This window comes from Bubalus bubalis, chromosome 14 (assembly GCF_019923935.1).
Source record: "Bubalus bubalis isolate 160015118507 breed Murrah chromosome 14, NDDB_SH_1, whole genome shotgun sequence".
Lineage (NCBI taxonomy): Eukaryota > Metazoa > Chordata > Mammalia > Artiodactyla > Bovidae > Bubalus > Bubalus bubalis.
The window spans coordinates 1,826,435-1,853,470 of NC_059170.1; the positions used below are offsets into that span (position 1 = coordinate 1,826,435).

Consider the following 27,036-nt stretch of genomic DNA (forward strand, 5'->3'; position numbering starts at 1 on the left):
TTCGTGGGATTTCCCAGGCAAGAATTCTGGAGCGGGCTGCCGTTTCTTTCTTTAGGGGATCTTCCCAACCTGGGGATGGAACCCAGGTCTCCTGCACTGCAGGCCGATTCTTCACCATCTGAGCCACAAGGGAAACTCTAATTTGAGGGTGTTATCTATTTCCTGGTACATTTCTGAGTCTCACACTTGCAATCAAATGCACAGAAGAAAAAATATCCTTGTGACAGTCATTTTCTAGGATTTGAAGATACTATTTGAGAAAATTTGCAGCAACTTAAAAGTATGCCTTTAGGTCATGAAGAACTTGAGAATTATATATTCTACCTTTGGGCTTCTTTGATGGCTCAAACAAGAAAGAAAGAATCTGCCTGCAGTGCAGGAGACCCACGTTTAATCTCTAGGTTAGGAAGATCCCCTGGAGAAGAGAATGGCTACCCATCCAGTATTCTTGCCTGGAGAATTCCATGGACAGAGGAGCCTGGCAGGCTACAATCCATGAGGTTGCCAAGAGTGACTGACTGACTAACACACACACACACACACACACTCTACCTTTAAGGCGGAACTGTTTCTAAACATTTAACAAAAAAATACATATGCAGTGTTTAGCCTTGAGAATTAAAAACTGACATTCCCTCTAAAACTGGACAGTTAACTTGGACACCTCATTTTTGCACTATGAGGCCTCCATTGGTGGTTTGGTATATCAGTGCCATCTGCTGGAAAGTTAATATAATTAAGTCTTCTAAATCCCAAACGGGTTATCTTCTGGGGGAGGGCAGTAGGGAGTAAATGTACTCTTTAAGGAAAAAACCCTTATTTTTAAGTACATAGCTGCTTAACTTCCACATCATTATCAATATAAACCGCAGTTAATTATAAATAAAGTCTAAAACGTAATTAAAAAAAAAAAGAACCTAAACATCTCTATTGGTTCATCTCAGTTGTTCTGCTCTATGTATGAAGCTCAACATGCCTCAACTTGTTTCTGCGTCATCTGGACTCTTAAACCAATATATGTAAGAAGTATATATGCTAAGATGTAATATATACTGCACATATTTAAATAAAGCACACATATGTTTTAGTACACAACAAAGTGTCAGCTGGGAAGTGAGTGAAAAGAGACAGACGTAACACGGGATGGAAGCGGTGGTTTCATCAACGCAAAGCGGCGACTGAAATAGACACAGATGAACAGCGTGACGCGCATAACCGTTAGAATCTTGTGAGTAAAAATGGCACAAATATTCTAAATGACAATATAGAAACGTGAAAGACTGCTTAACTGATTTTAATAACATGACATGAAGCCCCTACACTTGATATAATTGTTATGCAAAATACATAGATGAATACTGTCTTCTTTTAAAAATATAAAATAAATAAGCAAGACATGAAAATAGGCAAGTTTCCGTTAAATAAATGAAAAATTTAAAAAAAGTTTTGCTTTCCATTTCATTTGAAGAAGGGAAATTATCATTTTAAACAATATTCAAGTTTATTAAACAAATTAAAAAAAATTTTATAAAATGTTTAACTTTCATCAGCTTCAAGGTTTATGTTACTCCCGAATTTTGCATATAACTGAACTTTCAGATCTGCTAACACCCGCTGAATTGATTCCACTCTGGATTCTAAGGCATCAATTTCCTCTTGCAAATTTTTCTGCCAAAAAAAAAAAAAAGATTAGTTTACATTGATTCTATTCAATTGGATGATTTCTGAGCATCTGTGGATGAAGGATGAAGTAACATCTGGGAAGGATTTTAGGTCAAACACTTCCTAAACTTGGACAGGCAGCTAAATAATACTGATAATTAAATCTAAACCAAAAGTCTGAATGTGGGCATGATCTGTATTTGCTTATTATAGAATAAGTCAGGCTTTTCTCAGTTCTGGCTGACTTAAAAGAACAGAGTAAGATAAAATAAATGATCATATCCCAATAAAGAAAGAATGATATATAAACATTTTAGGTAAACAGTTTACCATGGGCCTGCCTTCTGACACAGCCTCTTTCAACTTCCCACAAAAATAACTATGGAACTATGGAAATGATAAAAATTCACACTCCCACCAATAATTAAGAGTAACAACTTGTCAAAATCTGGCAGGCTTCCTAACTATGAGGCCCCTGGAGTCAGACTCTGAAAGAGCCGTAATGAGTCTCATTTATGACAGAGAAGCTTTGCCACACAAAATGCACGGAATGTCAGAAATCCCTTCCTGGCCAGGGTCAAAAGGATTTTTCCTAAATATGACAAAGAAAAAATGGAATCATACAAGTAATACACATACCCGTTAACATCTGGAATAAAAGAAGAATGTCTAGTATCGGCAATGTTAGGGGGGCCCCCAGGTCACCGGGGCGCCACTCCAGGCCTCACGAATAAGGAATTCGTGGCACTGGACTCAATAACCTGAATTTTTAACAAGCCCAAATGTTGTCAATGAATCCATATTCTGACCCAGTAATTACACTTCTCTGATTATTTCCTTAAAGAAACTTCCTAAAGGTGAAAAATGATTTAATAAGAATGTTCACCACAATATTCCTACAGAAAAACAGTGAAAACAAATTACTGTAAGGAGAGGACAGTGAGCTGAATCAAAGTCCTCTAACACGACATCAAACGGCCATCAAAAGTTATGCTTTTAACGCACATGTGGCCCCAACAGGCTCCCGGAGAAGACCTGCTGGATAAATGAACACTGAGTGGAACAATAAAGTACTCCCACTAGGATATGAACTGGCCAAAATGTGACGCAAAAATACCCAGAGGAAGAGAACATGAAAGAAATACAGGAAACTGTCTGTCACGGACGATTAACTCCGGGTGGTGGGGCTACGAGTGGTCGTCGTCTTCTGTTTTATGATATTCTGTACTTTCTGAAAACTATTAACTTAGGCCACAGCTTCTGGGCTCAGGGATCATCCCCTTTGTCACTCTGAGTGAGTCCCATAACCTAAGACTCTGTTCTTCTTGAACTCTAAACTGGGATTCCCACAAATATGCCACAGAGTCATCCTTGAGATTAAACAAAATCATGTTTACAAGCATCCAGAGAAGGCCTCGGACATCGGAAGGATCCATGAAATGTTAGCTAGCATCCCTTCTTTTCCCTACACCTATAATTACACATTCTTTATAATGACATAAAACCCTAATTTAAGAGGTAAACTTCACCCTCCAGAGAGATTTCAACATACCTTGGCTTCTTCTAACATTTCTTGTGTTTCTTCTTGAGAATGACTAATGAAAACATCGCCAATCTGATAAGGTATCATTAAGCAGTCGTCATCTGCAAGCATGATGTCCTCACAGGCATCTTCTAAATTCTGGAGTTGTTTCTGTATATCAGAAGTGAGCAGCAATGAAAAATGCACTCAAAATTCTCAAATAGAGGGTAAAACCCACTTGTCATTTGGGACACCCACGCTCTAAGAGACCCTTTCACAAAGGAATTATCACACTAAAGTAAGAGGGTCGCACGTTTTTTAGACGCATTTCCCACGGAAGCACACAGGAGCACACTGATACACCGCCCTCTGGACAGCCCCAGATGGCGCCACAGGCCCGGAGCGCACCGTGGGGGTATCCACAGCCACTCGGAAGGTCTCCTACTTTGCTTCTCACCTTGGGAATTCCACCTTCCACTAGCAGAATAAAAACACGAACACAAACGTGCCTTTCTCAGCTCTGCTTGATGCAAGCAAATAATGACATAAATTCCCCTAATCAAAGACACTTGACCTGGCCTTCAGCCCAGGCGAGCTGCCATGAGAAGTGGGCTCTGACATGCAGGCCAGGGGTGGGCAGCGGCCCAGAGTCCCAAGGACCGCGGGGCAGAGTCCTCCCCAAGGAGGGCACGGCCAGCTCTGCGTCAGCGGTGAAGCAGCAGCCCCATCACCGGCCCTGGCCTCTGCGCCAAGGCTCTGGGACCTGCTCCTCGACCCTCAGCCAGAGGGCACACCCCTCAACAATCGGCCTGCACCCACCTCCCTCAACTAACACCTTCTGCTTAAACTAACTGGAGTGTATTATGTGACGCACAATGGGGAACCCAAGACCGTTACCATCACACATGACTGAGTTTAGTTATGAACAGCCACAGCGGGAAGAGCTTTCATGTTTCTTAAATAACATCCAGTTTCAATACCTTTTTTACTTCTATTTCTTCCTTCAGCTCTGTGATTCTACTTGTATTCCGTGCAAATTTGTTTATCTTTTGTTGATCCTCAAAAGTGACATTGACATCTTCTGCAGCCTAAGAAAACATTGAAATGTTTTGTAGAATTAATCTGAATGGAGAGGTTAGAGGTTAGCTTTTAGCATAACTCTGAAACATCTCGATAAACCACTTGTCCTCCGAGTCCAGGATCACAAGAGGTAGAGACTGTCACAGACACAGACCCTACCAAGCCGAAGATTCTTCATTAGACCTAGAACCTCTCCTGATATGCTGCTGCTGCTAAGTCGTTCCAGTCGTGTCCGAGTCTGTGCGACCCATAGACGGCAGCCCAACAGGCTCCCCTGTCCCTGGGATTCTCCAGGCAAGAACACTGGAGTGGGTTGCCATTTCCTTCTCCAATGCATGAAAGTGAAAAGTGAAAGGGAAGTTGTTCAGTCGTGTCCGACTCTTCGCAACCCCGTGAACTACAGCCCACCAGGCTCCTCCGTCCATGGGATTTTCCAGGCAAGAGTACTGGAGTGGGGTGCCATCACCTTCTCCACCTGATATGCTATGGAATGCCTAATCCGCAAAAACATTTCAAATATAAACAACAATTGAGAATAAATCCTGGATCAAGTTAGTCAACTTTTGACCTGGAGCAGAATTTCTCAAGCTGGAACATTCTTTCATCAAGATAATCCAGGGAACAAAAGTGATGTGCTAGTTGATTTTGGTAAATGCCTCAGACTAGTTTATTCTATAAGAGTTAAAACTTGCTCAAGCTTATGAGGCTATTGCAAGTTTGACCATTTCCGTAATTTTTTAGAATTTATTTTTAATTGGAAGATACTTGCTTTACGTTGGCCACCTGATGCAAAGAGCTGACTCAATAGAAAAGACCCTGATGCTGGGAAAGATTGAGGGCAAGAGAAGGGGACAACAGAAGATGAGATGGTTCCAACAATCTCAATGGACACGAGTCTGAGCAAACTCTGGGAGATAGCTGAAGGACAGGGAAGCCTGGCGTGCTGCAGTTCGTGGGGTGGCAGAGTCGGACACGATTTAGTGGCTGAACAACCGCTTTGCGTGGCTGCGCTGCTTTCCGCTGCACAACGTGAATCAGCCACAAGTATGCAGACGCCCCCTTGAACCTCTCTCCCACCTCCCCACCCCCCCCTCCAGGCTGTCACAGAGCGCCAGGCTGAGCTCACTCATTTCTATAAGTTTTAATCCAACTGGTGCACTGGCATGAGGGTCACTATGCATTTCAGTGACTGTAGTCCACACACACACAGTAAAAGTTTACGTTTGCTTTAATGTAGAACTTACGTGGCTTCACTATGAATAAGGTGTTGCTGCTGCTGCTAAGTCGCTTCAGTCGTGTCCGACTCTGTGCGACCCCATAGACAGCAGCCCACCAGGCTCGCCCATCCCTGGGATTTTCCAGGCAAGAGTACTGGAGTGGGGTGCCATTGCCTTCTCTGTGAAGAAGCTGTAATTCACCATAAAATGAAAAAAACTGAATGCCGAGTTCCAAAGTACAGCAAGGAGAGGTAAGAAAGCCTTCCTCAGTGATCAATGAAAAGAAATAGAGGAAAACAATAGAATGGGAAAGACTAAAGATCTTTTCAAAAAAATTAGAGATACCAAGGGAACATTTCATGCAAAGATGGGCTCAATAAATGACAGAAATGGTATGGACCTAACAGAAGCAAAAGATATTAAGAGGTGGCAAGAATACACAGAAGAACTACACAAAAAAGATCTTCACGACCCAGATAATCACCATGGTGTGATCACTCACCTATAGCCAGACATCCTGGAATGAGAAGTCAACTGGGCCTTAGAAAGCATCACTACGAACAAAGCTAGTGGAGGTGATAGAATTACAGTTGAGTTATTTCAAATCCTAAAAGATGATGCTGTGAAAGTGCTGAACTCAATATGGCAGCAAATTTGGAAAATTCAGCCACATGACTGGAAAGGGTCAGTTTTCATTCCAATCTCAAAGAAGTGAAGTGAAGTCGCTCAGTCATGTCCAACTTTTGCGACCCCATCAACTGTAGCCTACCAGGCTTCTCCGTCCATGGGATTTTCCAGACAAGAGTACTGGAGTGGGGTGCCATTTCCTTCTCCAGGCCAATCCTAAAGAAAGGCAATGCCAAAAAATGCACAAACTACCACACAATTGCACTCATCTCACATGCTAGTAAAGTAATGCTCAAAATTCTTCAAGCCAGGCTTCAGCAATACGTGAACCGTGAACTTCCAGATGTTCAAGCTGGTTTTAGAAAAGGCAGAGGAACCAGAGATCAAATTGCCAACATCTGCTGGATCATCGAAAAAGCAAGAGAGTTCCAGAAAAACATCTATTTCTGCTTTATTGACTATGCCAAAGCCTTTGACTGTGTGGATCACAACAAACTTTGGAAAATTCTTTAAGAGATGGGAATACCAGACCACCTGACCTGCTTCCTGAGAAATCTGTATGCAGGTCAGGAAGCAACAGTTAGAACTGGACATGGAACAACAGACTGGTTCCCAATAGGGAAAGGAATACATCAAGGCTGTATATTGTCACCCTGCTTATTTAACTTCTATGCAGAGTACATCATGAGAAACGCTGGGCTGGAAGAAGCACAAGCTGGAATCAAGATTGCCGGGAGAAATATCAATAACCTCAGATATGCAGATGACAACACCCTTATGGCAGAGAGTGAAGAGGAACTAAAAAGCCTCTTGATGAAAGTGAAAGAGGAGAGTGAAAAAGTTGGCTTAAAGCTCAACATTCAGAAAACGAAAATCATGGCATCTGGTCCCATCACTTCATGGGAAATAGATGGGGAAACAGTGGAAACAGTGACAGACTTTATTTTTTTGGGCTCCAAAATCACTGCAGATGGTGACTGCAGCCATGAAATTAAAAGACACTTACTCCTTGGAAGGAAAGTTATGACCAACCTAGACAGCAAATTAAAAAGCAGAGACATTACTTTGTCAACAAAGGTCCGTCTAGTCAAGGCTATGGTTTTTCCAGTGGTTGAGAGCTGGACTATAAAGAAAGCTGAGTGCCAAAGAATTGATGCTTTTGAACTGTGGTGTTGGAGAAGACTCTTGAGAGTCCCTTGGACTGCAAGGAGATTCAACCAGTCAATCCTAAAGGAAATCAACCCTTAATATTCATTGGAAGGACTGAGGCTGAAGCTTAAACTCCAATACTTTGGCCACCTGATGCAAAGAACTGACTCACTGGAAAAGACCCTGATGCTGGGAAAGACTGAAGGTTGAAGGAGAAGGGGACGACAGAGGATGAGATGGTTGGATGGTGTCACCGACTCAACGGACATGAGTCTGAGTAAACTCCAGGAGTTGGTGATGGACAGGGAGGCCTGGCATGCTGCAGTCCATGGGGTTGCAAAGAGTTACAACTGAGCGACTGAACTGAACAGATGTGATTCATGTGGTTAAATTGGTAAATAAAATTAAACAGCTTACATGACAAAGTATGAAATCATATTAGTAATAGCTAACGTTTACTGGAGAAGGAAATGGCATTATTCTTGCCTGGGAAATCCCATGGATAGAGGAGCCTGGTGAGTCCATGGGGTGGCAAAGAGTCAGACATGACTGAGTGACTAAACAGCAACATGTCCTGAGCACGCACTATGTACCAAGGGCTTTCTAAGTACTTTGTTAGTGCTGCCAATCCTCCAATCAGCCTTAGTACGCAGGATCATTAGCACCACTATTCTACAGAAAGCGTGGCACAGAGAGGTCCAGGAATTTGCCCAAAGCCGCACAGTGAGCACGCGGCAGAGCTCGGTGTCGACCCCAGCAGTCTGGCTTCAGAGCCAAAGAGACCCACGAGCACTCCGAAATTAAAGGCAGAAGTGTGTGTGTGTAAGTGTGTGTTTTAAACATGCAATCACACATCTAGAAGGAGCAGGAAGTCCGTGGCTTCAGAGTTTCAAAGGGACCACATTTGTTTTTGCTTCCTTCCCCTTTTCACTTGTCTCTTTTTTATTTTATTAAATAAAAAGTTTTAATTTTATTTTATATTGGAGGATAGTCAAGTGATTAATGAGGGACCACATATTTTTAAACAATCTGTTAAATAACAGATTTTTAGTGCTTAGAGTTTCCGCTCACTTAACAGATAGGAACAAGCGCACATGGCTACACCTTAAAGGAGGAAAGAGACTTGGCTTCAACAAGGACCACCGTGGGCTCTGTTACCAGGAACAGTGATGGTTCACAATCAGCACGCCACACCCTATCTTTTCACCTGGTCTCTTATGACCAGTGGCTTTTATTTCTTTCATTTGACAGGCAACCTGTTGTCTCAAGCAGTAGGGAGCTTAGCGGTCAGAACAGACACGCCAACTCCTAGAACTCAGCCCTGCCCTGACCCAGGCTCCCATCGCCCAATAAACACGCATCAGCCTCTTCAGAGACCAAGCAGATATCTTGGAAAAAAGTCCTTTACAATGGGATATACATATAGCTTTGAATGTTCAACCTGGTGCATAACTTTTATGAATACGGAAGTTGGGAAACACTGAGCTATACAATATAGAAGCTAAATGAAGTCCATACACAGATATGCTGGCATTCAAGTCATCTCCCTGCAAAAGAAGTCTCAACTCCCTACCGTATATACAATTAGACAGCCAGAGGGAATTTGCTGTATGACGCAGGGAGTTCACACCCGGGGCTCTGTGACAACCTAGAGGGGTGGGATGGGATGGGAGGGGGGAAGGAGGTTTCAAGCGGGAGGGGACATGTGTGTACCTGTGGGTGATTCATGTTGATGTATCGCACAAACCATCACAATGTTGTAAAGCAATTATCTTCCAATTAAAAATAAATAAATTTAAATAAAAAAAAAAACAAACAAGTTTTAACTCTCTAAGCCAACAGGGAACAGAGAATTCTAGACTCCCCGCTCCTGCTGAATTTAAATACTGAATCTTTAAAAGCCTGAACATGTATTTACAGATCACCTGTCACGGGAAGGCTTTCACAGGCTAATCCCAGGGAAACCCCACACAGGGTTTGCCTGGAACACAGCTGAGGCTTAACACACTGCTTCTGAGGCTGCATCTGAAGCAGGTTCGCTCAGACTCACTGACGAGGGCTTTCTGAAAAGCTACAGAGTCTGGCCACCTGCCTTCTATCTTCCCAAAGCAGGTGGTTCCTGCTGTAGCCTCACCGAGCAGCAGCCCCCAGCACACTGGACCCGAGCGTTCACTTCTGTAACGGTGGCTTTCTCCGGGGGGTTAAGGGCTGAAGCCCGGCTGTGAGGCCAGCACCCGCTGCCTGACCCGCGGTGGAAAGAGACAAGTCAGCAGCTTCCCTGACTGCAGCTTCTGTTTTCATCTCACTGATCCAGAACACTCCTCTGCTGCTGGAGGCCCCGTTTTGGCAGGGAGGGAGTAATTCTAAACTGGGAGTGCAGACTGCGAGAGGCCCATGTACTCCCCGGCACTGGGTATGACATGCGGTGTGTTACGTGTGCATTCTTCTGGAAGGGTCTTCATGGCTTTCATCCGTTGTTAATGGGACTCATGCCCCGAAAGGTCAGGAGAAAAGCCAGATGTAGTTACTACTGTTCACGAAGCCAAAATAACTCGAGGAGGAAGGAGACTTTCCTAGTTTTGGAGGCAGCACAGAGTGGCGGAAAGAGCAAGAGTGGATGCAAATCCAAGCAGACACAAACCATGGGCGACCTTTTCAGTTCTCTGGAGCCACCTTGGGTTTGTCATCTGTAAAATGGGGAAGCTACACCCACCTTCCAGAAGTGCCAATAATGAGCACGTAGCAGAGGGCCTAGGGATGGAGTCACCTGTCCATAAATGACAGCTAAGTGCTTTATTTTCTGAACGTTTGCCAAAAATCATTACAAAGAACAGACCCAGATCTAGAAGGAAATCCTGCTGGGCCTAAGAGAAATGTGACTGCTCAAGATTTCAGGTGAAAATTAAAATCCCCTTGCGCCCTTGCCGGGAGTATCAGCCTCTCCCGGGATCCCGGGAAGAAGGGACCCATCCTCAGTCATGCTCGCACTGAGTCTGGGACCTATCACCAGCAGGCTGAACTCACAGCTGGGCCCGTAGGGTTCTAGAAGTCCTAGAGGGAAACTCTGGCTAATTTTAATCTGCTTTAATTTTTGTTTATTAAAGGTTATCTACCCAGTTTTTAGAATACAAAATTTTGTTTTATATTTTTTTTTTCATCTTTCATATGAACAGTCATTAATTAATTTAGCATTTCCTAAGTGCAAGGAGGGCTTCCCTGGAGCCTCAGTGGTAAAGAATCCACCTGCCAAAGCAGACCTGGGTTCCATCCCTGGGTCAGGAAGATCCCCTGGAGTAGGAAATGGCAATCCACTCCGGTATTCTTGCCTGGGAAATGCCATGGACAGAGGAGCCTGGTGGGCTACAGTCCATGGGGTCTCAAAGAGATGAACATGACTTAGCAACAGGGTAATGTGAGTCCCCCCTCGTGAGTACTGGCAAGCTTACATTCTACTAGAGGAACTAGGTAAAAAGCAAGATTTTTGCTAGACAGTGATACGTGTGATGGTGAAAGCAAAAAGGTTAAGGGGTGGAAGTGCTGGAGGGCTTCTTTGAAATATCAAAGGTGGCTTCTCTGAGGAGGAGACATTTGTCCTCAGGATGTATAAACAAAAATCAGACTGTAGCCCCCACCCAGGCCAAGAACCAGGTCTGAGAAAGAACTTTGGAGATGTTAAGACCGAATCATCATCTCATCTTAACTTCTCACCATAAAAAGTCATGACCCAGTGGATGTTACAAATACTCAGTGTAAAGCACTCCAGACTGCAAAGAGCTCTTCTTAAACTCCGAGGGCTGTCCTACGATATTTTGCTCTCACCCACGTGGCACGCATCTGTCTTCTCCGAGAGTCAGCAGAGAGGAAGACACACATGTCGCTAGCCTCTTAGAAACTGTCCACAGTGCCAGAAACACCTACAGGAAGATGCCGCGCCTGTGAGAGCCTTCCTGAGATGAAGAGCCTGTGTCTGGGCTGCCACCTTCCCCTCCAAGAGCCCTCTGCCATCACGGCTCAGCCTGCTCCCGCCCAATTCCCTCCCTCCTGGCCATCTTTTCACTGAACGCACCCAGGCCTCTGCAGGAGGCACTCCCAACCTCCTCTTGCCCTCCTCACGGAATCCAGACCACATCTTCTCAGGAAAGCCTTCTCTGACCTCAAGACAGACCTATTCCAGCCGTCATTTCACAAGCCCCTTTCTTTCATAGTTCTGCTCAGAGTTGCAAATTTAACAGCTTTCTGTGTGACTGCTGATTAACACCTGCCTCTCCCCAAGGGTGTCAGTTCTACAAAGCTAAGGGGAAAAGGAGATAAAAACTTCATTACTAGGCCTTCCCACGTGGCTCATTGGTAAAGAATCGGCCTGCCAATGCAGGAGACACAGGCTCGATCCCTGGTCTAGGAAGATCCCACAAGCCTCGAAGCAACTAAGCCCGTTTGCCACAACTTCTGAGCCTGTGCTCTGGAGCCCAGGAGCCAAAACTACTGAGACCACGGGGCGCGACTACTGAAGCCCCAACATTCTAGAGCGCATGCTCCTCAACATTCTACAGCGCATGTTCCACAGCAAGAAAGAAGCCACGGCAATGAGAAACCCACGCGCTGCAACAGAGAGGAGCCCCTACTCTCTGCAACTAGAGAAAAGCCCGCTCAGCAACAAGCACCACCACCCCCGCCCCCCCCCCAACTGAAAAAAGAAACTTCATTACTGCTAATCAGTCTTATCTCCGTCACCTAAAACAGAAACCGGGCCACTGACCACACTCAAAAAGTCTGTTAAATGAATGAAAGGAAAATGCTGTTCATCAGAACTTCTGCGATCAAGCCCAGGGCTCAAATCATCCTTTGACCATTTCCTCGATGTTTGCTTATTTTTTTGTGTGCTTCAGTTTCTACATCTGTCAAAAGAGGGTGAACCACGACTACTATCTTCCGTGGAGTTAAAGGTCATAAGTGACGGAGGGCTCAATATAAACAGAAAACAGGCCAGATGAATCTCGCTCAGCTTCTCAATCACCAAGCCCTAAACTCTACTCTGGAGCCCAACAAGAATTTGTGGATGACAGACCAGTAGAACGAGCGACTCGTCTTGGTTTGCCTGGAGCTGTCCCAGATTCAGCAACCCCTCTGTCTCGGGCAACCCTGAACAGACTGGTCACCCTACACCAAGAGCGGGTGGCTAAAGTTGTGAGGCGGTGTGGAGCCGAAAGCAATCGAAGCACATTACCATGCGGTCTCAGAAGCGGACTGAAGGAAGCAGACAAAACCTACGGAGCCAATGCCTTCAGCAGCGGACTCTCATCAGACACCATGGAAGTTAAACACAGAGACTCTGGAGGCAGAACTTCCATCTTTATTTATTTCAACCCTAACTTTGCCTCTGTGGTTCAGGTTCTTCACTTGCAAAATAAAAATAAACGCAGCATGACCCTAAAAGGAGTAGAAGATTAAAATAACGTGTGGAATGTGCTTAGACCGGCGCACAGTACCGCCTCAGTACATCAGATGCTCTCACTGCCTTGCCCCTCTCCGTGTTCGTTTATTTCTATGCGGTATCAAGCATCGGTAGACTGACCGAGCGATAAGCCCTGAACAAGCGCTTTGCTTGCTTAGTGGGATAAAAGGTGGGCTTTGGGGAAAGACTAAATTAAACCTGGGTGTGCACTCGGGTTCTGCTTATTAGCTGAGTCACCGGGAAGCCGCTGATGGCTCTGTTTCTCCGTCCCTCCCCAGCTAGACTGGAGGGAGCAGAGGGGACATGCGGGCGGCCCGGCCTGCGGGGCGCGGGGCGAGGACGGGCGCCAGGGCTGCGGGCCCCGGCCCTGCGCGCCGACCGGCCCTGGGCCTCGGCTCCCCGGGCGCCGGCGGCCCCGCGTGAAGCCGCGAGGGTTGGCTGCACGCCGGCCGCAGTCGGCCCCTCCGGCCACAGCCCAAGGCGGGGCCCCGGCCTCTCCAGGGCCCTCGGCGCCTTCGGGCGGACCCTGCTCCTCCAGGGCGGGCGGCCGGGCCTGGGGACCCCGCGGCGCAGGGAGCCGCCCCGGCCGCCGAGCCCCCAACCCGGCTGCCTGCGCCGGCCCTCCACTCCGACCCCCGGCCCCGGCGCCGGCCGCCCGCCGAGCCCCAGCTTGTCCCCCGGCCGCCCGCCCGCCCCCCGCCCCGGCCCCCCGGCCCCGGCCGCCCGCCCGCCGAGCCCCGGCGCCCCGACCTCCCCCGGCCCCGGGCCCCCGGCCGCCCGCCCGCCGAGGCCCCCGGCCCCCGCCCCCGGTCGCCCCCGGCCCCGGCCGCCCACCGAGCCCCCTCACCGCCTTCTTCATGGTGGCCGCCATCTTGGGACTGCGCTACGGCGCGAGGCGGGGAGGGCGGCCGAGCGGACCCGCGGCCCCGCGCCCGCCCTCGCTCGCCCTCGGCCCGGACCCGCGGCGGACGCAGCGCCGGCTCCACATCCCCCCGCCCGGGCCTCCGGCCGGCGGCTCCTCGCGCCCGGGCTCGGGGGGACCTGCAGCCGGGAAGGACTTGGTACGCGCCAATTAAAGGGGCAGGCACGCCTGTGGGCCGACAGAAACCGCGGGCGGCGCGGCTGCGGCGCGGGCGGCGGGCAGCAGGGGGCGCCGGGCGCGGGCCCGGGAGACCGGCCTCCCGGACGCGCAGAGCCGCGGGGCCGCCTCCCCGACGAGCGCGGGGCGACGCGCGGGGAGGGGCTGCCCTGCCGGGCTTCATTCATTCTGCGCTTACTGTATACGCGCACACGTGTGCCTCTTGAGTCTTCACTGTCCTTTTTTGGGGGGAGGATGTTGGGGTCTTTACACTCTCAAAAGTCGTTGACGACCCCGGAGAACTTCTGTTCTATATTCATCGATACTTATCACATTAGAAATTAAAACAGAATTTTTGAATGTACTTGTTAATTTAAAATAATAAAAGATCCCTTCCATATTTATCATAAGCAGCACTTTAAAAGAACCATATTTTCCAAGAGAAAAAAAAAATCTTGAGAAGACTGGCATAGTTATACATTCTTGCAAATCTCTTTAACAGCTGGCAATGAAAGCTTAGGTTCTCACACCTGCCTCTTTACTCACTTCCTGGCAATATGTTGTTTAATTGACACAGATGAAGAAAACCTGATCTCACATAGATATGAAGTTAGAAAAAGGAGGCCCTCTGGAGACCCCCTGAAAAAATCTCAGGGACAAGTTTGAGAATTGCTCTGGACGAGTGTCGTTTCTCATAGCCCCAGTTTCCTCTTTGGGAAATGGGGATTTGGGCTAAGTTGCTTCAGTTGTGTCCAGCTCTTTGCAACCCCATGGACGGTAGCCGCCAGGCTCCTCTGTCCGCGGAATTCTCCAGGCAAGAAGACTAGAACAGGCTGCCATGCCCTCCTCCAGGGGGAGAAGGGGACAAGGACGCCCTACAGCACCCCTGCTTCCCCACCACAGCACTCAGCCCCGCGTGGCCCTGCGCCTCTGTCTCGGTCCCAGCTCCAGATCCAAGCTCTTTGCACTGGGTCACCCCATGCACAGCTCATACGCACTCAGTATATATTTGTTGAATGAAGTTTTTGCTTTTTCAGTGTTAAATCTCTTCACAGGATCTGCCCTGTATTGGACTCTCCATCAATGACACTCATTCATTTCAAAGTTCATTAACTAGCAACATTTAAAGGTGCTCCAGAAACAGTGGAGGGGGAGATAAAAGATACAAGTGCAATATCAGGACTTCTCTGGTGGTCCAGTGGTTAAGACTTTGCCTTCCAATGCGAGAGGTTTGGGGTTTGATCCCTGGTCGGGCAGCTAAAATCCCACATGCCTCAAACCAAAACATAAAACAGAAGCAATATTGTAACAAATTCAATAAAGACTTGAAAAATGGTCCACCTCAAAAAAGAAAGCAAAGTCATCACAGATGGTGCAGAAGGGCGGAACAAGTGCAGGGCTGAGACAGAGAAGAGCAGGAACGATGGTCAGAAGGGGCTCTCTGGAGGTGGCCATTGAAAGTGAGGAGAAGATGGAAACTGACTTCATTTTCTTGGGCTTCAAAATCATTGCGGACAGTGATGCAGCCATGAAATTAAGACGCCTGCTCCTTGGAAGAAAAGCTATGACAAACCTAAACAGCATATTAAAAAGCAGAGACATCACTTTGCCAACAAAGGTCCATATAGTCAAAGCTATGGTTTTTCCAGTAGTCATATACGGATATGTGAGTTGGACCATAAAGAAGACTGAGCGCCAAAGAATTGATGCTTTTGAACTGTGATGTTAGAGAAGACTCTTGAGAGTCCCTTGCACTGCAAGGAGACCAAACCAGTCAATCTTAAAGGATATCAACTCTGAATATTCATTGGAAGGATTGATGCTGAAGCTCCAATACTTTGGCCACCTGATCCAAAGAACTGACTCATTGGAGAAGACTGTGATGGTGGGAAAGACTGAAGGCGGAAGAAGAAGGGGACGACAGAGGATGACATGGTTGGATGGCACCACTGACTCAATGGACATGAGTTTGAGCAAGCTTGGGGAGATGGTGATGGACAGGGAGGCCTAGCATGCTGCAGTCCATGGGGTCGCAAAGAATGGGACACAACTGAGTGAGTGAACAGCATTGAGAATGGGAAGCGTTACTTTTGGGGGACAGCCTCTCACAGAGGAAGGGAATGCCTGGGCTAGATCAGCAGCTCAGAGTCACCCTCTTCCTGTGTTCAGGCCTCTGTAATAAAACGCACCAGACAGGACAGCTTATAAACAACAGGAAGCTGTCTCACCACTCGAGTCTGGAAGTCTGAGGGCAGGACACCAGCGTTCTCAGCTGAGGGCCGCCCTCCGGGTTCACCGCCAGCACCTGCACCGCGTGCCCAGGGAGGAAGGGGCGGGAGCGCGCTGGTGTCCCTCGCAGGAGCGCCTAGCCCTTCCACGGAGGCTCCGCCCTCCTGAGCGCTGCGCCCCCGAAGACCCCGCCTCTTAGCGCGTCACAAGGAGCCCTAGGATTTCAAGGCATGAATTTGGGGGTGGGGGCCCCAAACATTCAGACAGAAGCAGATGTCATGGCTCCCAGCTGGATGTTCTGTCAGTCCTTGACCTTTGCCCCATGGCAGAGCGGTCCTCCTGGGTCCCCTCACCCTCCTGCTCTCTGCCCGGGTGCCCCTTCCCCATAAAGTCTCTTACTCTGTCAGCTCGTGTGTCTCCTCGGACACTTCTTTTCCAAGCGTTAGACAAGAGCCCACTTTCAGGCCCTGGAAGAGGGCCCCTTTCCTGCAACAGTTGCACCCTCAGGCATCAAGTCTTCATCTGAGAGGTGCAAAGGCAGAGAGGAAAGGGGTCCGCAAGCAGCTCTGTGCTCCGGCCTCTTCTGACTTGCTGTCCTGTGCTTTCTCGCTCTCCATCTTGCCTTCTCTCGCTCTCCAGGAGAGATGTATTTCCCAGACTCTCCCAGCCCCCTTTATGGTCTGCCTTACACCCACTTTGGGCTTCCCTGGTGGCTCAGACAGTAAAGAATCTGCCTGTGATGCAGGAGACCAGAGTTCAATCCCTGGGTCAGGAAGATCCCCCGGAGAAGGGAAGGGCAACCCACTCCAGTATATTGCCTGGAGAATCCCATGGACAGAGGAGCCTGCCAGGCTACAGTCCCTGCGGTCGCAAAGAGTCAGACATGACTAAGCGATTTTCACTACACCCACTTCAATCACTGGCCAAAAGCAACAGGATTAATGATTACCTTAAACAGTGATGACGAATTCCTCGAGGCTGGAAATGTGGCTTCCTGAAAACAAAACTAGCCCGGGCTTCTCAACACTACGAAGAGGAAGAAGGGAGCATTGTTGGGTCAGCAGCCAACAGTCATCACTCATCAGCTAGGGCTGTTCAGAGAGCCAGGGCAGACCGGGGTTGGACAGGGTCTCAAGGCTTGGGAGAGTGTCACTTAACCTGGGTGGATGGGCAACGGGCAGGCCCCCAACCTTGGTGCTGAATGGGCCGCCTCTGGTTCAGAGGTCTTTCTCCTTCCATTTCTCACCATCCCTTTCCCCCTCGGCTCCCCATTATACTACTTGATATTGAGTATTTCCTACCTGTGTTTCTGTTGTGTGTTTGTTTTTTTTTTTCCCCTCCGGCTTGAGACTGGCCCTATCTAGTTGGACCCACAAAATAAAGAAACCTAGGGTCCAAATGGGGACAATCAGAGACTCTAGCTCAGGAAGGAAAATCCCAATAAGCTCTTGAAAATACTGTCCCCAGTGGACGAAGGAACACATTCCCTTATACTGGACTGAAAACTGGCCGCCCAGTGACCGGATGCAAGATATGCTTTTTTTGGGGGTTCTTTTTTGACCCATACAGTATTTTTTTTTAATTGAGCCAACATTTGAAACAGGAGAGTTCACTCAACAATATTCCAGTTTTTACAGAAACAGATTCACAGACTTAGAGAACTAACTTATGGTTAGTGGAGGAAGGATGAGAGGAAGAGATAGTTAGGAGTTTGGGATGGACAGGGACACATGGCTAGATTTAAAATAGATAACCAGCAGGGCCTTGCTGACGCAGGAGGAAGACGGGCCCCTGGGCTAAAGCGCTTGCAGCTTCACTCCCTGTGGTCTGAAATGCCGAGATAAGAATAGCAGGACAGGGAAGGGAGGGGGCCTGCCGAGACCACATATTTCTCCTTCTCCAGGTCAGGAGACCTGGCCCACCACACATGCGCAGAGAAGCTCCTCGGAGGCCAAGGGGTCAGTCAAGGGATGTTCTCTACCCATACGCTGTTCAGTAAAATCCATCTTGGCCAAGAGATGCCTGCGCACAGGTGGGAGGATCCCGAGATATACCAAACGTGAACTGTGAACCGGGCAAACCAAGATGACTGGCCAAAACCTAGAAGTGCCCCGTGAAAGGGACTCAAACTGCCACGAGGGCGTGACTCGCGGATGCTCCCCTGCATCTGTCCACACAGAATGTACTCTCTTCCCTCCTAATAAATACTTGACTTGCTTCTCTGCTTTCCGTCTTTGTACAGATTCCTCTCTGCAAAGCCGAACGTCCAGGGCCCTCGTCACTGACCACTGATCTAGGAACTGGTGCCTTCACCACGGCCACCAGCCTCCATCTCTGGCTGGGAACCCAAACCTCACTCCAAGCCGCTACAGGCCGAGGCCACCCAATCACCGCCGCAGTGCAGAGAACTCTTCTTGGTACTGTGTAACAACCTGAATGGGCAAAGAATTTGAAAAAGAAGAGATGAGTAAACTGAATGAATCACTTTGCTGTACACCTAAAACAATCACAATAATGTTAACCTGCTATATTCTATATAAAATAAAAAGTTAAAATAATAATAATCGTCGAGTTTTTATTTCTCTCTTGCTGGTAAAAGCAGAGTCCTGGTGACCCTCAGCCTCCATTCCTGCGTGCTGGCCACTGCTGGTACTGATCCGACGCGGACCCTTTAGCTCACAGGCCTTGTCCAGGGCACCCGCAGGCCCCTGCCTGCCTCGCCTGTGTGCCTACCTGTCAGGCCCTCCAGGTAGATGGCCTTCGCCACGCCCAGGCTTGGCCCCTGCCTGCCTCGCCTGTGTGCCTACCTACCTGTCAGGCCCTCCAGGTAGATGGCCTTCGCCACGCCCAGGCTCTGCTCTAGCAGATGTAAACGAGGGGGTCTGTGGGCGCCTCTGTTTTCGATCTGTCCTGTTGTAGATGCTACTGCAACGAGAAAGATGAACCCGACCAGGCGCCTTGCTTCAGGGAGCCTACAGTTGGCACGCACAGATCACCACAACCAGGGCGCCTGGAGCTCAGCCCTGAGACCACCTGACGGTCCTGGCGAGGAAGAGGCTGTGTCTGGCTGGAGTCGCCAGTGAAGCCTCTAGGACTGATCGAGATGGGCAGATGGTAGGCAGGGGGGCTACAGCCCTGAAAAAATAAACAAAATTCCTTGTCCTTATGTAGCGTAAAGTGAAAAAGTGAAAGTGTTAGTCACTCAGTGGCATCCAACTCTTTGTGACCCCACGGACTGTATCTCGCCAGGCTCCTCTGTCCACGGGATTCTCCAGGCGAGAACACTGGAGTGGGTTGCCATTCCCTTCTCCAGGGGATCTTCCTGACACAGGGATCAAACCCAGGTCTCAGCTAGTAATGGGAGACAGACCATGTTCAAAATATATAAATATGTTACACAGTATGTTAGAAGGTGTTATTAATATGCAGCTTTAATAGCTATAACAAGAACACATAAAAATCATAAAAGACTACGTAACTACCAGTATGAAAAGTGCATGAGGAAGATACAAGGATAGAATGTCGAGCATGTGGAGGTGGGTGGGGAAATTCTATTTGAATTGACATGTAAGCTACAAAATTGTCCAGACACGTCCCAGCTTAATTTAGATTCTGTCACAAAGCAATAAGGAGCTCATTTCATAGCTGTCTGTGCATGAGTGCCCTCCAAAACCTGCAACATCCGTGCCAGGCTCCCAGTTCTAAAACTTAAAAGGAAAATTTGGAGATTTCCTTTGAGGACAAGAACAGTGAGGGGTAAAGAGGAGTCCAACATCCCTGTGGCTCAGCTGGTAAAGAATCCACCTGCGATGCAGGAGACCTGGGTTTGATCCCTGGGTTGGGAAGATCCCCTGGAGAAGGGAAAGGCTACCCACTCCAGTTTTCTGGCCTGGAGAATTCCACAGACTGTATAGTCCATGGGGCCGCAAAGAGTCAGACACGACTGAGCAACTTCACTTTCACTTTTCAACCTCTGTGATCATGTGGTGATTTACTCATAGGCAGGTGGATTATTTACATCTGAGCCATCAGGGATGCCCCTGACAGCCACTAGCTAATGAATAAATAAACATGCGTATGAGTGAGTGGGCTTCCCCGTTGGCTCAATGGTAAAGAATCCACCTGCAATGCAGGAGATGCAGGTTCAGTCCCTGGGTTGGGACGATCCCCTGGAGGAGGAAATGGCAGCCACTCCAGTGTTCTTGCCTGGAGAATCCCGTGGACAGAGGAGCCTGGTGGGCTACAGTCCATAGAGTCACGAAGAGTCAGACATGAGTGAGTAATTAAGCACACACACACACACATGAATGAGTGACTGTGTGTTTAGGAATTCATGCAGTAACATATAATACAATATATCTGCCCATGAATTCATTCAGTAACAATGTACAGGAGTCCATAGAGGATTTCCATTCCCTCTTTTTTTTTTGCTAGTAGATCTTTTACTATGTCCCTCACAGATGGCTATCCTGTGGGCTCACTGGCTGAATAGCTTTTCTTTCCCACCAGGTGGTGCTGTGACCTCAGAATCTGAGATTTTATTTCCTATTTGCAAACCCTCAGGAGGGCTTCCCTGATAGCTCAATTGGTAAAGAATCCGCCTGCAATGCAGGGGTCCCCAGTTCGATCCCTGGTTGGGAAGATTCCCAGGACAAGGGAAAACCTACCCAGTCCGGTATTCTGGCCTGGATGATTTCATGAACTGTAGCCCCAGTCCATGGGGTCGCAAAGAGTCAGACACGACTGAGCCACTTTCACTTTCAAACCCTCAGAACAGTCCGAGTTCTGTAGACACTCCACAAAGCAAGATTGCACAAAAGCAAGGAAACCTCTCTGTTTCCTGGCCAAAAGGTAATCCTCTCTCTTCAGTTTGAATTCTCAACTTAGTTTTTACTTGGAAAAAAAGTGTTAACATTTCTCCAAACCCCTCCAGAATGTACACTGGTTGAAGGTTTCTGTAAAATAGACCATGAAAGAAACTGTTTCAAGGTTTTGTGCTTACAGCAATATATGGAGAAAAGAGTCAGAACTTGTTATCAGGAGTAGTCACAGCATATCTTCAAATTAAAACATAAATTCCTGAGTGTGATTCATTCCACAAGAATTCACCCAGAACCTGGGTTGCATTCCATACTGAATTCCAGCAGCCTCTTCACGCAGATGCTGCTCATAAAAAGATCTGTTCTATGGTGGAGAGGGGACACCTTACATATCTGTGACCACCTAATATCTCCTGAATACTTTTCTCTACATTTGGGGAAATTTCCAGGTCATTTGTGTCAACTCTCAATTTCAAAGCATCCCTTAAGCTAGGATGCAGATCTCTCAAATTCACCGGGCTTCTCTCCTAGCTCAGACAGTAAAGAATCTGCCTGCAATGCAGGAATCCGCCGGCAATGCAGGAGACCCGGGTTCAATTCCTGGGTCTGGAACATCCCCTGGAGAAGGAAATGGTAACCCACTACAGTATTCTTGCCTGAAAAATGCCGTGAACAGAGGAGCCTGGTGGGCTACAGTCCATGGAATTGCAAGAGTCAGACATGACTTAGCGACTAAACCACCAATCAGATTCACCAGTGGGAGACTTTGCTCTAAGAGGACAAGGAGAAGAGGTGTCCGGTGCCTTGGGGGCCCACTCCTGGTGATGAAGGCAGCCCAGCAGAGACAGCTGGGACCCTCGGAAGCAGCAGGGAGACAGCCCTCATAGAAGCCACGGCCTTGGTGACTCCAGCTCGGAGGTGCCAAGATTTCAGCGGCCTGCAGTCCTGCAAGGGTGCTTCAATGTCATCCCCAGATGCTTGCCTCCACTGTAGATTGCTCGGCCCTTACACAGGGTCTGTGTGCATTCTGACCCCCTTTTCCAAATCCTCTGTCTGCTGAATCTAACACAGGGGTTGTTGTTCGCCACAAAGACCCCAAAGAGATGTTATTTTTAGAGAAAAGTAATTCCTTTGTTAGTGTAAGTTCGGTCAAGACAATCAGGAAGGGATGGACAGACAAAAGGCTATCATACTCTTTAGTCTGTTGTGAGGTGCTGCTGGTTTGATAGCTGCAGAGGTCAAATTCTACCTGAAAATAAAAACATCCTTCCGACATGGCACAGCGTGCACCAATTACAGTCAGGGAACTTGTGCCGACGTTCACGGCTTTTTATTGTATAAAGCACGCGCTCACGTAATCGGTAGGTTGCATTTGAGTTACGCTGACACAGACTTCAGTGGCTGAGGGGAGACAAAAACCACACAAAGCCACCCCCAACCCCAAACCAGCACGGCCACCCACCAGCCCTGCGTCACAATGAGCGGCAAGGTGACAGGTATGAATGCAAAGAGCCGTCAAGAGAGAAGTGACAGCTCAGCAGGTGCTTAATGGTTGTAAAGCCTCAAAAGGCATCAGGACTAATCTCTGGAGAAACATGGTTTGCGTGGGGTGATTAGCAAAGGATGAGAAGGAAGATGCCACGGCAACCATTGCTGTGAGTCGGTGGCAGCGCTTCAGTCTTTCCTGGAGCAAAACACTTTACAGACCCTGAGACTGAAGAGAGGAATAAAAGAGAGGAACTACCCCAAGGGTTCGGCTTAGGAAACTTCGGTTTAGTCTTCCGTGACTCCTAATCAAAAGAGTGGCCAGTGATACATTTTGGTGACATCAGTGTCTTAACAGCTCCTGGGGCAAGAGCTTGCTGCAGGGAGTCGATCTGAGGAAATGATCCTGGGGAAGGAAGGGGTGGGGTTCAGAAAATTTTAAAAGGCGAGGATGGGAGGCCCCTCTGAGGGCCGGTCCCTGATCTGGTTACCCCAAGTGACTGGAGACGGTTTCTCCTGGGAACTCTTTGGAGAAGCTGTGTACCTCATGTCTCAGAATGTTCTCACCCCAGAGATGGCATTTCTCCGTTCATCCTTGTCTGGTCAAGGGTTGCCCTGCGGTGTCAAATCCCTTGCCCTTTCGGGATTGTTCTTGCCTCTTCATGTCTTCAGGAGTTTCCTGTACCCTGTGCGTGAGCGCTAAGTCACTTCCATTGTGTCCAACTCTTCACAACCCCATGGACTGTACCCACCAGGCTCCTCTGTCCATGGGATTCCCCAGGCAAGAGCACTGGAGTGGGTTGTCATTTCCTTCTCCAGGGGAGCTTCTCAACCCTGGGATCAAGCCCGCGTCTCTTGCATGTCCTGTATTGGCAGGCAGGTTACTTACCACTAGCACCACCTGGGAAGCCGTCAAACAGCATGAATCCTTGTTTGGACTTGAAGCACCATGACGACAGGCACCATATATGGGTTTTTTTTGTTTTTTGTTTTTTGTTTTTGCTAATCGTGCCTGAAAATTAGCACAGGGTTTGACCCCATAGATGACATTCACAAGTCACATGTGATCCACACATTCACACAGGGCCTCTTGTTCAGAAGATCCCCATACTTGGTTCAATGCTTTGCTGTTGCCCTATTGAGATTCTTAATAATGTTGTTTAAAAACCTTTTTATTTTGTATTGGAGTCTAACTAATTAATGGATTTCCCTGGTGGCTCAGACCGTAAAGAGTCTGCCTGCAGTGTAGGAGACACGGGTTCGATCCCTGGGTCAGAAAGACCTGAAGAAGGAAATGGCAACCCACTCCAGTATACTCGCCTGGAGAATCCCATGGATGAAAGAGACCTGGTTGCAAAGAGTTGGACATGACTGAGTGACTAAAGCTTACGACACTTATAGCTGATTAACAACACTGTGATTGCTTCAGGCGAGCAGCAGAGGGACTCTGCCGTACACGTGACATGTATCCATTCTCCCCCAAACGTCGCTCCCGTCCAGGCTGCCACACAACACTGAGCAGCTGCTGCTGCTGCTAAGTTGCTTCAGTTGTGTCCAACTCTGGGCAACCCCATAGACGGCAGCTCACCAGGCTCCCCCGTCCCTGGGATTCTCCAGGCAAGAACAGTGGAGTGGGTTGCCATTTCCTTCTCCAATGCACGAAAGTGAAAAGTGAAAGTGAAGTCGCTCAGTCGTGTCCGACTCTTAGCGACCCCATGGACTGCAGCCTACCAGGCTTCTCTGTCCATGGGATTTTCCAGGCGAGAGTATTGGAGTGGGGTGCCATTGCCTTCTCCAACACTGAGCAGAGTTATGTGCTATACCGTAGGTCCTGTTAATTAACTGTAACAAATGAACTTACAAAACGGAAAGAGACTCGCTGACTTAGAGAATGAACTTATGGTTGCCAGGAGGAGCGGAATGAGGGAAGGGGTAGGTAGGGCGTTTAGGATGGACATGTGCACACGGGATAACCAGCAAGGAGCCCCTGCACAGCACAGGAAACTCTGCTCAGCGTTACGTGGCAGCCTAGATGGGAGGAGGTCTGGGTGAGACACACGTCCACGTGTACGGCAGATCGTTTTGCTGTCCACCTGAGACTGTCACAACATGGTTAATCGGCTGTACTCCAATACAAACAAAAAGTTAAAAAATTATTAAAAGTCTTAATATGGCAACAGCAGAGCACTGAACCAAGTGGGGGGATCTTCTGAACGAGGGGCCCTGTGTGACTGCCCAGATCACGTGTGACCCCGGATGTCATCCATGGGGTCACACCCTGTGCTAAGGTTCAGGCCTATGTTGGCTAAAAAACACTATGGCAGCGGTCCTCACGGGGCTTCAAGTCCAGGCAAGGAGTCATCCTGTTTATTTCATCAGGATCCTTTCCTGGGTACCTTTCAGTCTGAGTGCTGCCTATGGTGAGTTTGATTCTAGTAATTACTTTTTCTCATGCAGAAAAATTACTAGAACCTCCGGAGCCCAAATGCAGAAGTGCGGATCTGTTCCAGGGCAGGGGATGGGAGGGGCGGGCAGGCCGCTGGCTTGGGGGGTGGGGTAGGGGGTGGGTGCATGTGTCTCCAGGAAGTGGCTTCCAAGGGACCACCAGTATAATCTTAGCATCAGGCGTCAACAACTGTTGATGTATACTCTGGTTTAATCCCAAATGCTGAGTATTCTGTGGCTCCAAGGAGTCTCAGCTCGTCGCACAGGACGCTCCCACCCCTGCTTACAGCCTTCAGACCTGAGCGCCTGGACACGGCCACTGCGTCTGCACAGGACCGCCAAAATCCTTCATGGAGCTGTTGTTTAGTCGCTAAGTCACCTCTGACTCTGCGACCCCCTGGACTGTAGCCCACCAGGCTCCTCTGTCAGTGGGATTTCCCAGGCAAGAACACTGGAGTGAGTTGCCATGCCCCTCTCCAGGGGATCTTCCCCACCCAGGGACAGGACCCAGGTCTCCTGCATTGGCAGGTGGATTCTTTACCACTGAGCCACCAGGAAAGCCCCAAATCCTTGATACTTACTTGCTAATAGTTACAATATTCCTCACTTAAGTTTTTCAGAGACGCCTCTCTACTGCTTCAGAGGCTTGCCAAGCACCAGTATCCACACAGGGAACCAGAGGGGCTGGAACTGCCGCCCAGGCTGGCTCCCCTGAACTGGGAGCAGAGGGCAGCGGCCGCCTCGGGGCGTTGGAAGGGGCTCAGGGGCAGGAAGTGCCCGATCCCGGTTCAGGTGTTCCTAGGCGGGACTTCCAGCTCCCGCCCCGTAGAGGATAATGCTGTTTACGCGACAGGAATGTGCTCTTCCCATCCCTGGGTTGCTGAACCGCCCAGATCATGTTCCCACCTGTTAGACGCTTTCACTTTTCCTTGGGTTGTAATGGGTTCAGTAAGTTAACGACTAAAATCGTGAGACTCCTTCTCCAAAGACCTTAATTCTAAAGGAGTATCTTTATCTCCAGGAGGCGCTAGAGCAATTCTATTTAAAATGTAACAAAGGAAGGAGGGAACATGTGTATACTTAAGGTGCTAGCAGTAAGGAAGCTGCCTGCCCATGAGGAGACTTAATAGACGTAGGTTTGATCCTTGGGTTGGGAAGACCTCCTGGAGGAGGGCATGGAAACCCACTCCAGTGTTCTTGCCTGCAGGATCCCACAGACAGAAGACTCTGGTGGGCTGCAGTCCATAGCATTGCCAACCAAGAGTCAGCCACAACTGAAGCGACTTAGCACACACACACGTATATCTGATGCCCGGGTCTATTTTCCAAATGATTACATTTCTCCTCTAGGATGAAGACAAGGATTTTGACAGTCTAATAACGCACACATTTTCATTTTAGAGAAAAGCTATTTTATTAACTACTCATTCCACGCTTTAGACTCCAGACTTGAGATTTCATAAAGCGTCAGTAGCCCTGTGGACTAACCATGTTGTTGAATAGCAAAATGTCTGAGTCACTTATGTGGAAGAAGCACCTGAGGACCTCTCTTTGTGACTCAAGTGGTTTTGAAATCAAGTCACAAGCTCGGGCATGAGAATAATATATTTATTTATGTTGGCGAGATGAACTGATTGTGAGTGTTGTATATTGTATAAGTAAAAGTGAATGGACAGACACTCCCAGCCCACCAGGGAGACACTGTTAATGATGAACCATGATCACAAGTCTGAGAGCAGGGTGTGTGTATGTGTGTGTTGGGAGGGTAGGGGTTGGTCATGGTGGTGGGAGGGATGGGTCCTCTTGTCCACTCCATAAAGCACCTATGTATTTCAATAAAAAGTATTTTCCCTCCACTCCCATACCTTCAGATAGCTTTCCAAGTGTGAATTTAATGTTTCTACATTCTGGTGCTGCTACATTCAATTCTCATTGAATTCTGTGAGTAGAGAGTCTTCTGCCTCTGAAAACACCCTGTGGCCTTCTAGGAATGCCTCAAATTCCCTTAGCTGAGATTTCATAATTAGAGAAAGGGCTTCCCTTGAGAAGACACTTGTGGGAGAAACCAATTCAGAATGAAATCAATAAGCCCCACCAGATTCCTTTCTGAGAACTGATTTTGATAAAAGAAAGGGTAAAACAGCAAGTGTGCACTGGACATGATGTTCACACTAGAAATGAAACCCTGGAATCTGAAGCAGAGGAGGGTTTACTGTAGGGCCATGCAAGGAGACAAGAGCCTCAAGCCCTAAAAAGCTCCAAGCTCCACG

The 27,036-nt window shown here is 48.3% G+C and overlaps 1 protein-coding gene across 3 annotated transcripts; it reads right to left on the reverse strand.

Annotated features, from left to right (window-relative positions):
• Positions 1-1,278: 1,278 nt before the first annotated feature.
• PFDN4 (prefoldin subunit 4) lies at positions 1,279-14,466 on the reverse strand. Of its 3 annotated transcripts, none has more exons than XM_025263266.3 (4): positions 13,557-13,802; positions 4,165-4,272; positions 3,215-3,355; positions 1,279-1,668 (listed from the first exon to the last, which is right to left on the reverse strand). In XM_025263266.3, the coding sequence occupies exons 1-4, from the start codon at positions 13,578-13,580 to the stop codon at positions 1,537-1,539; spliced, it is 405 nt and encodes a 134-aa protein (XP_025119051.1). In that variant the 5' UTR covers positions 13,581-13,802; the 3' UTR covers positions 1,279-1,536. The 3 variants fall into 3 exon arrangements, with proteins under 3 accessions (XP_025119051.1, XP_025119052.1, XP_044783428.2); XM_025263267.2 differs by lacking the exon at positions 13,557-13,802 and adding an exon at positions 12,482-12,500; XM_044927493.2 differs by lacking the exons at positions 1,279-1,668; positions 3,215-3,355 and having other exon boundaries at positions 4,232-4,272; positions 13,557-14,466.
• Positions 14,467-27,036: the final 12,570 nt, after the last annotated feature.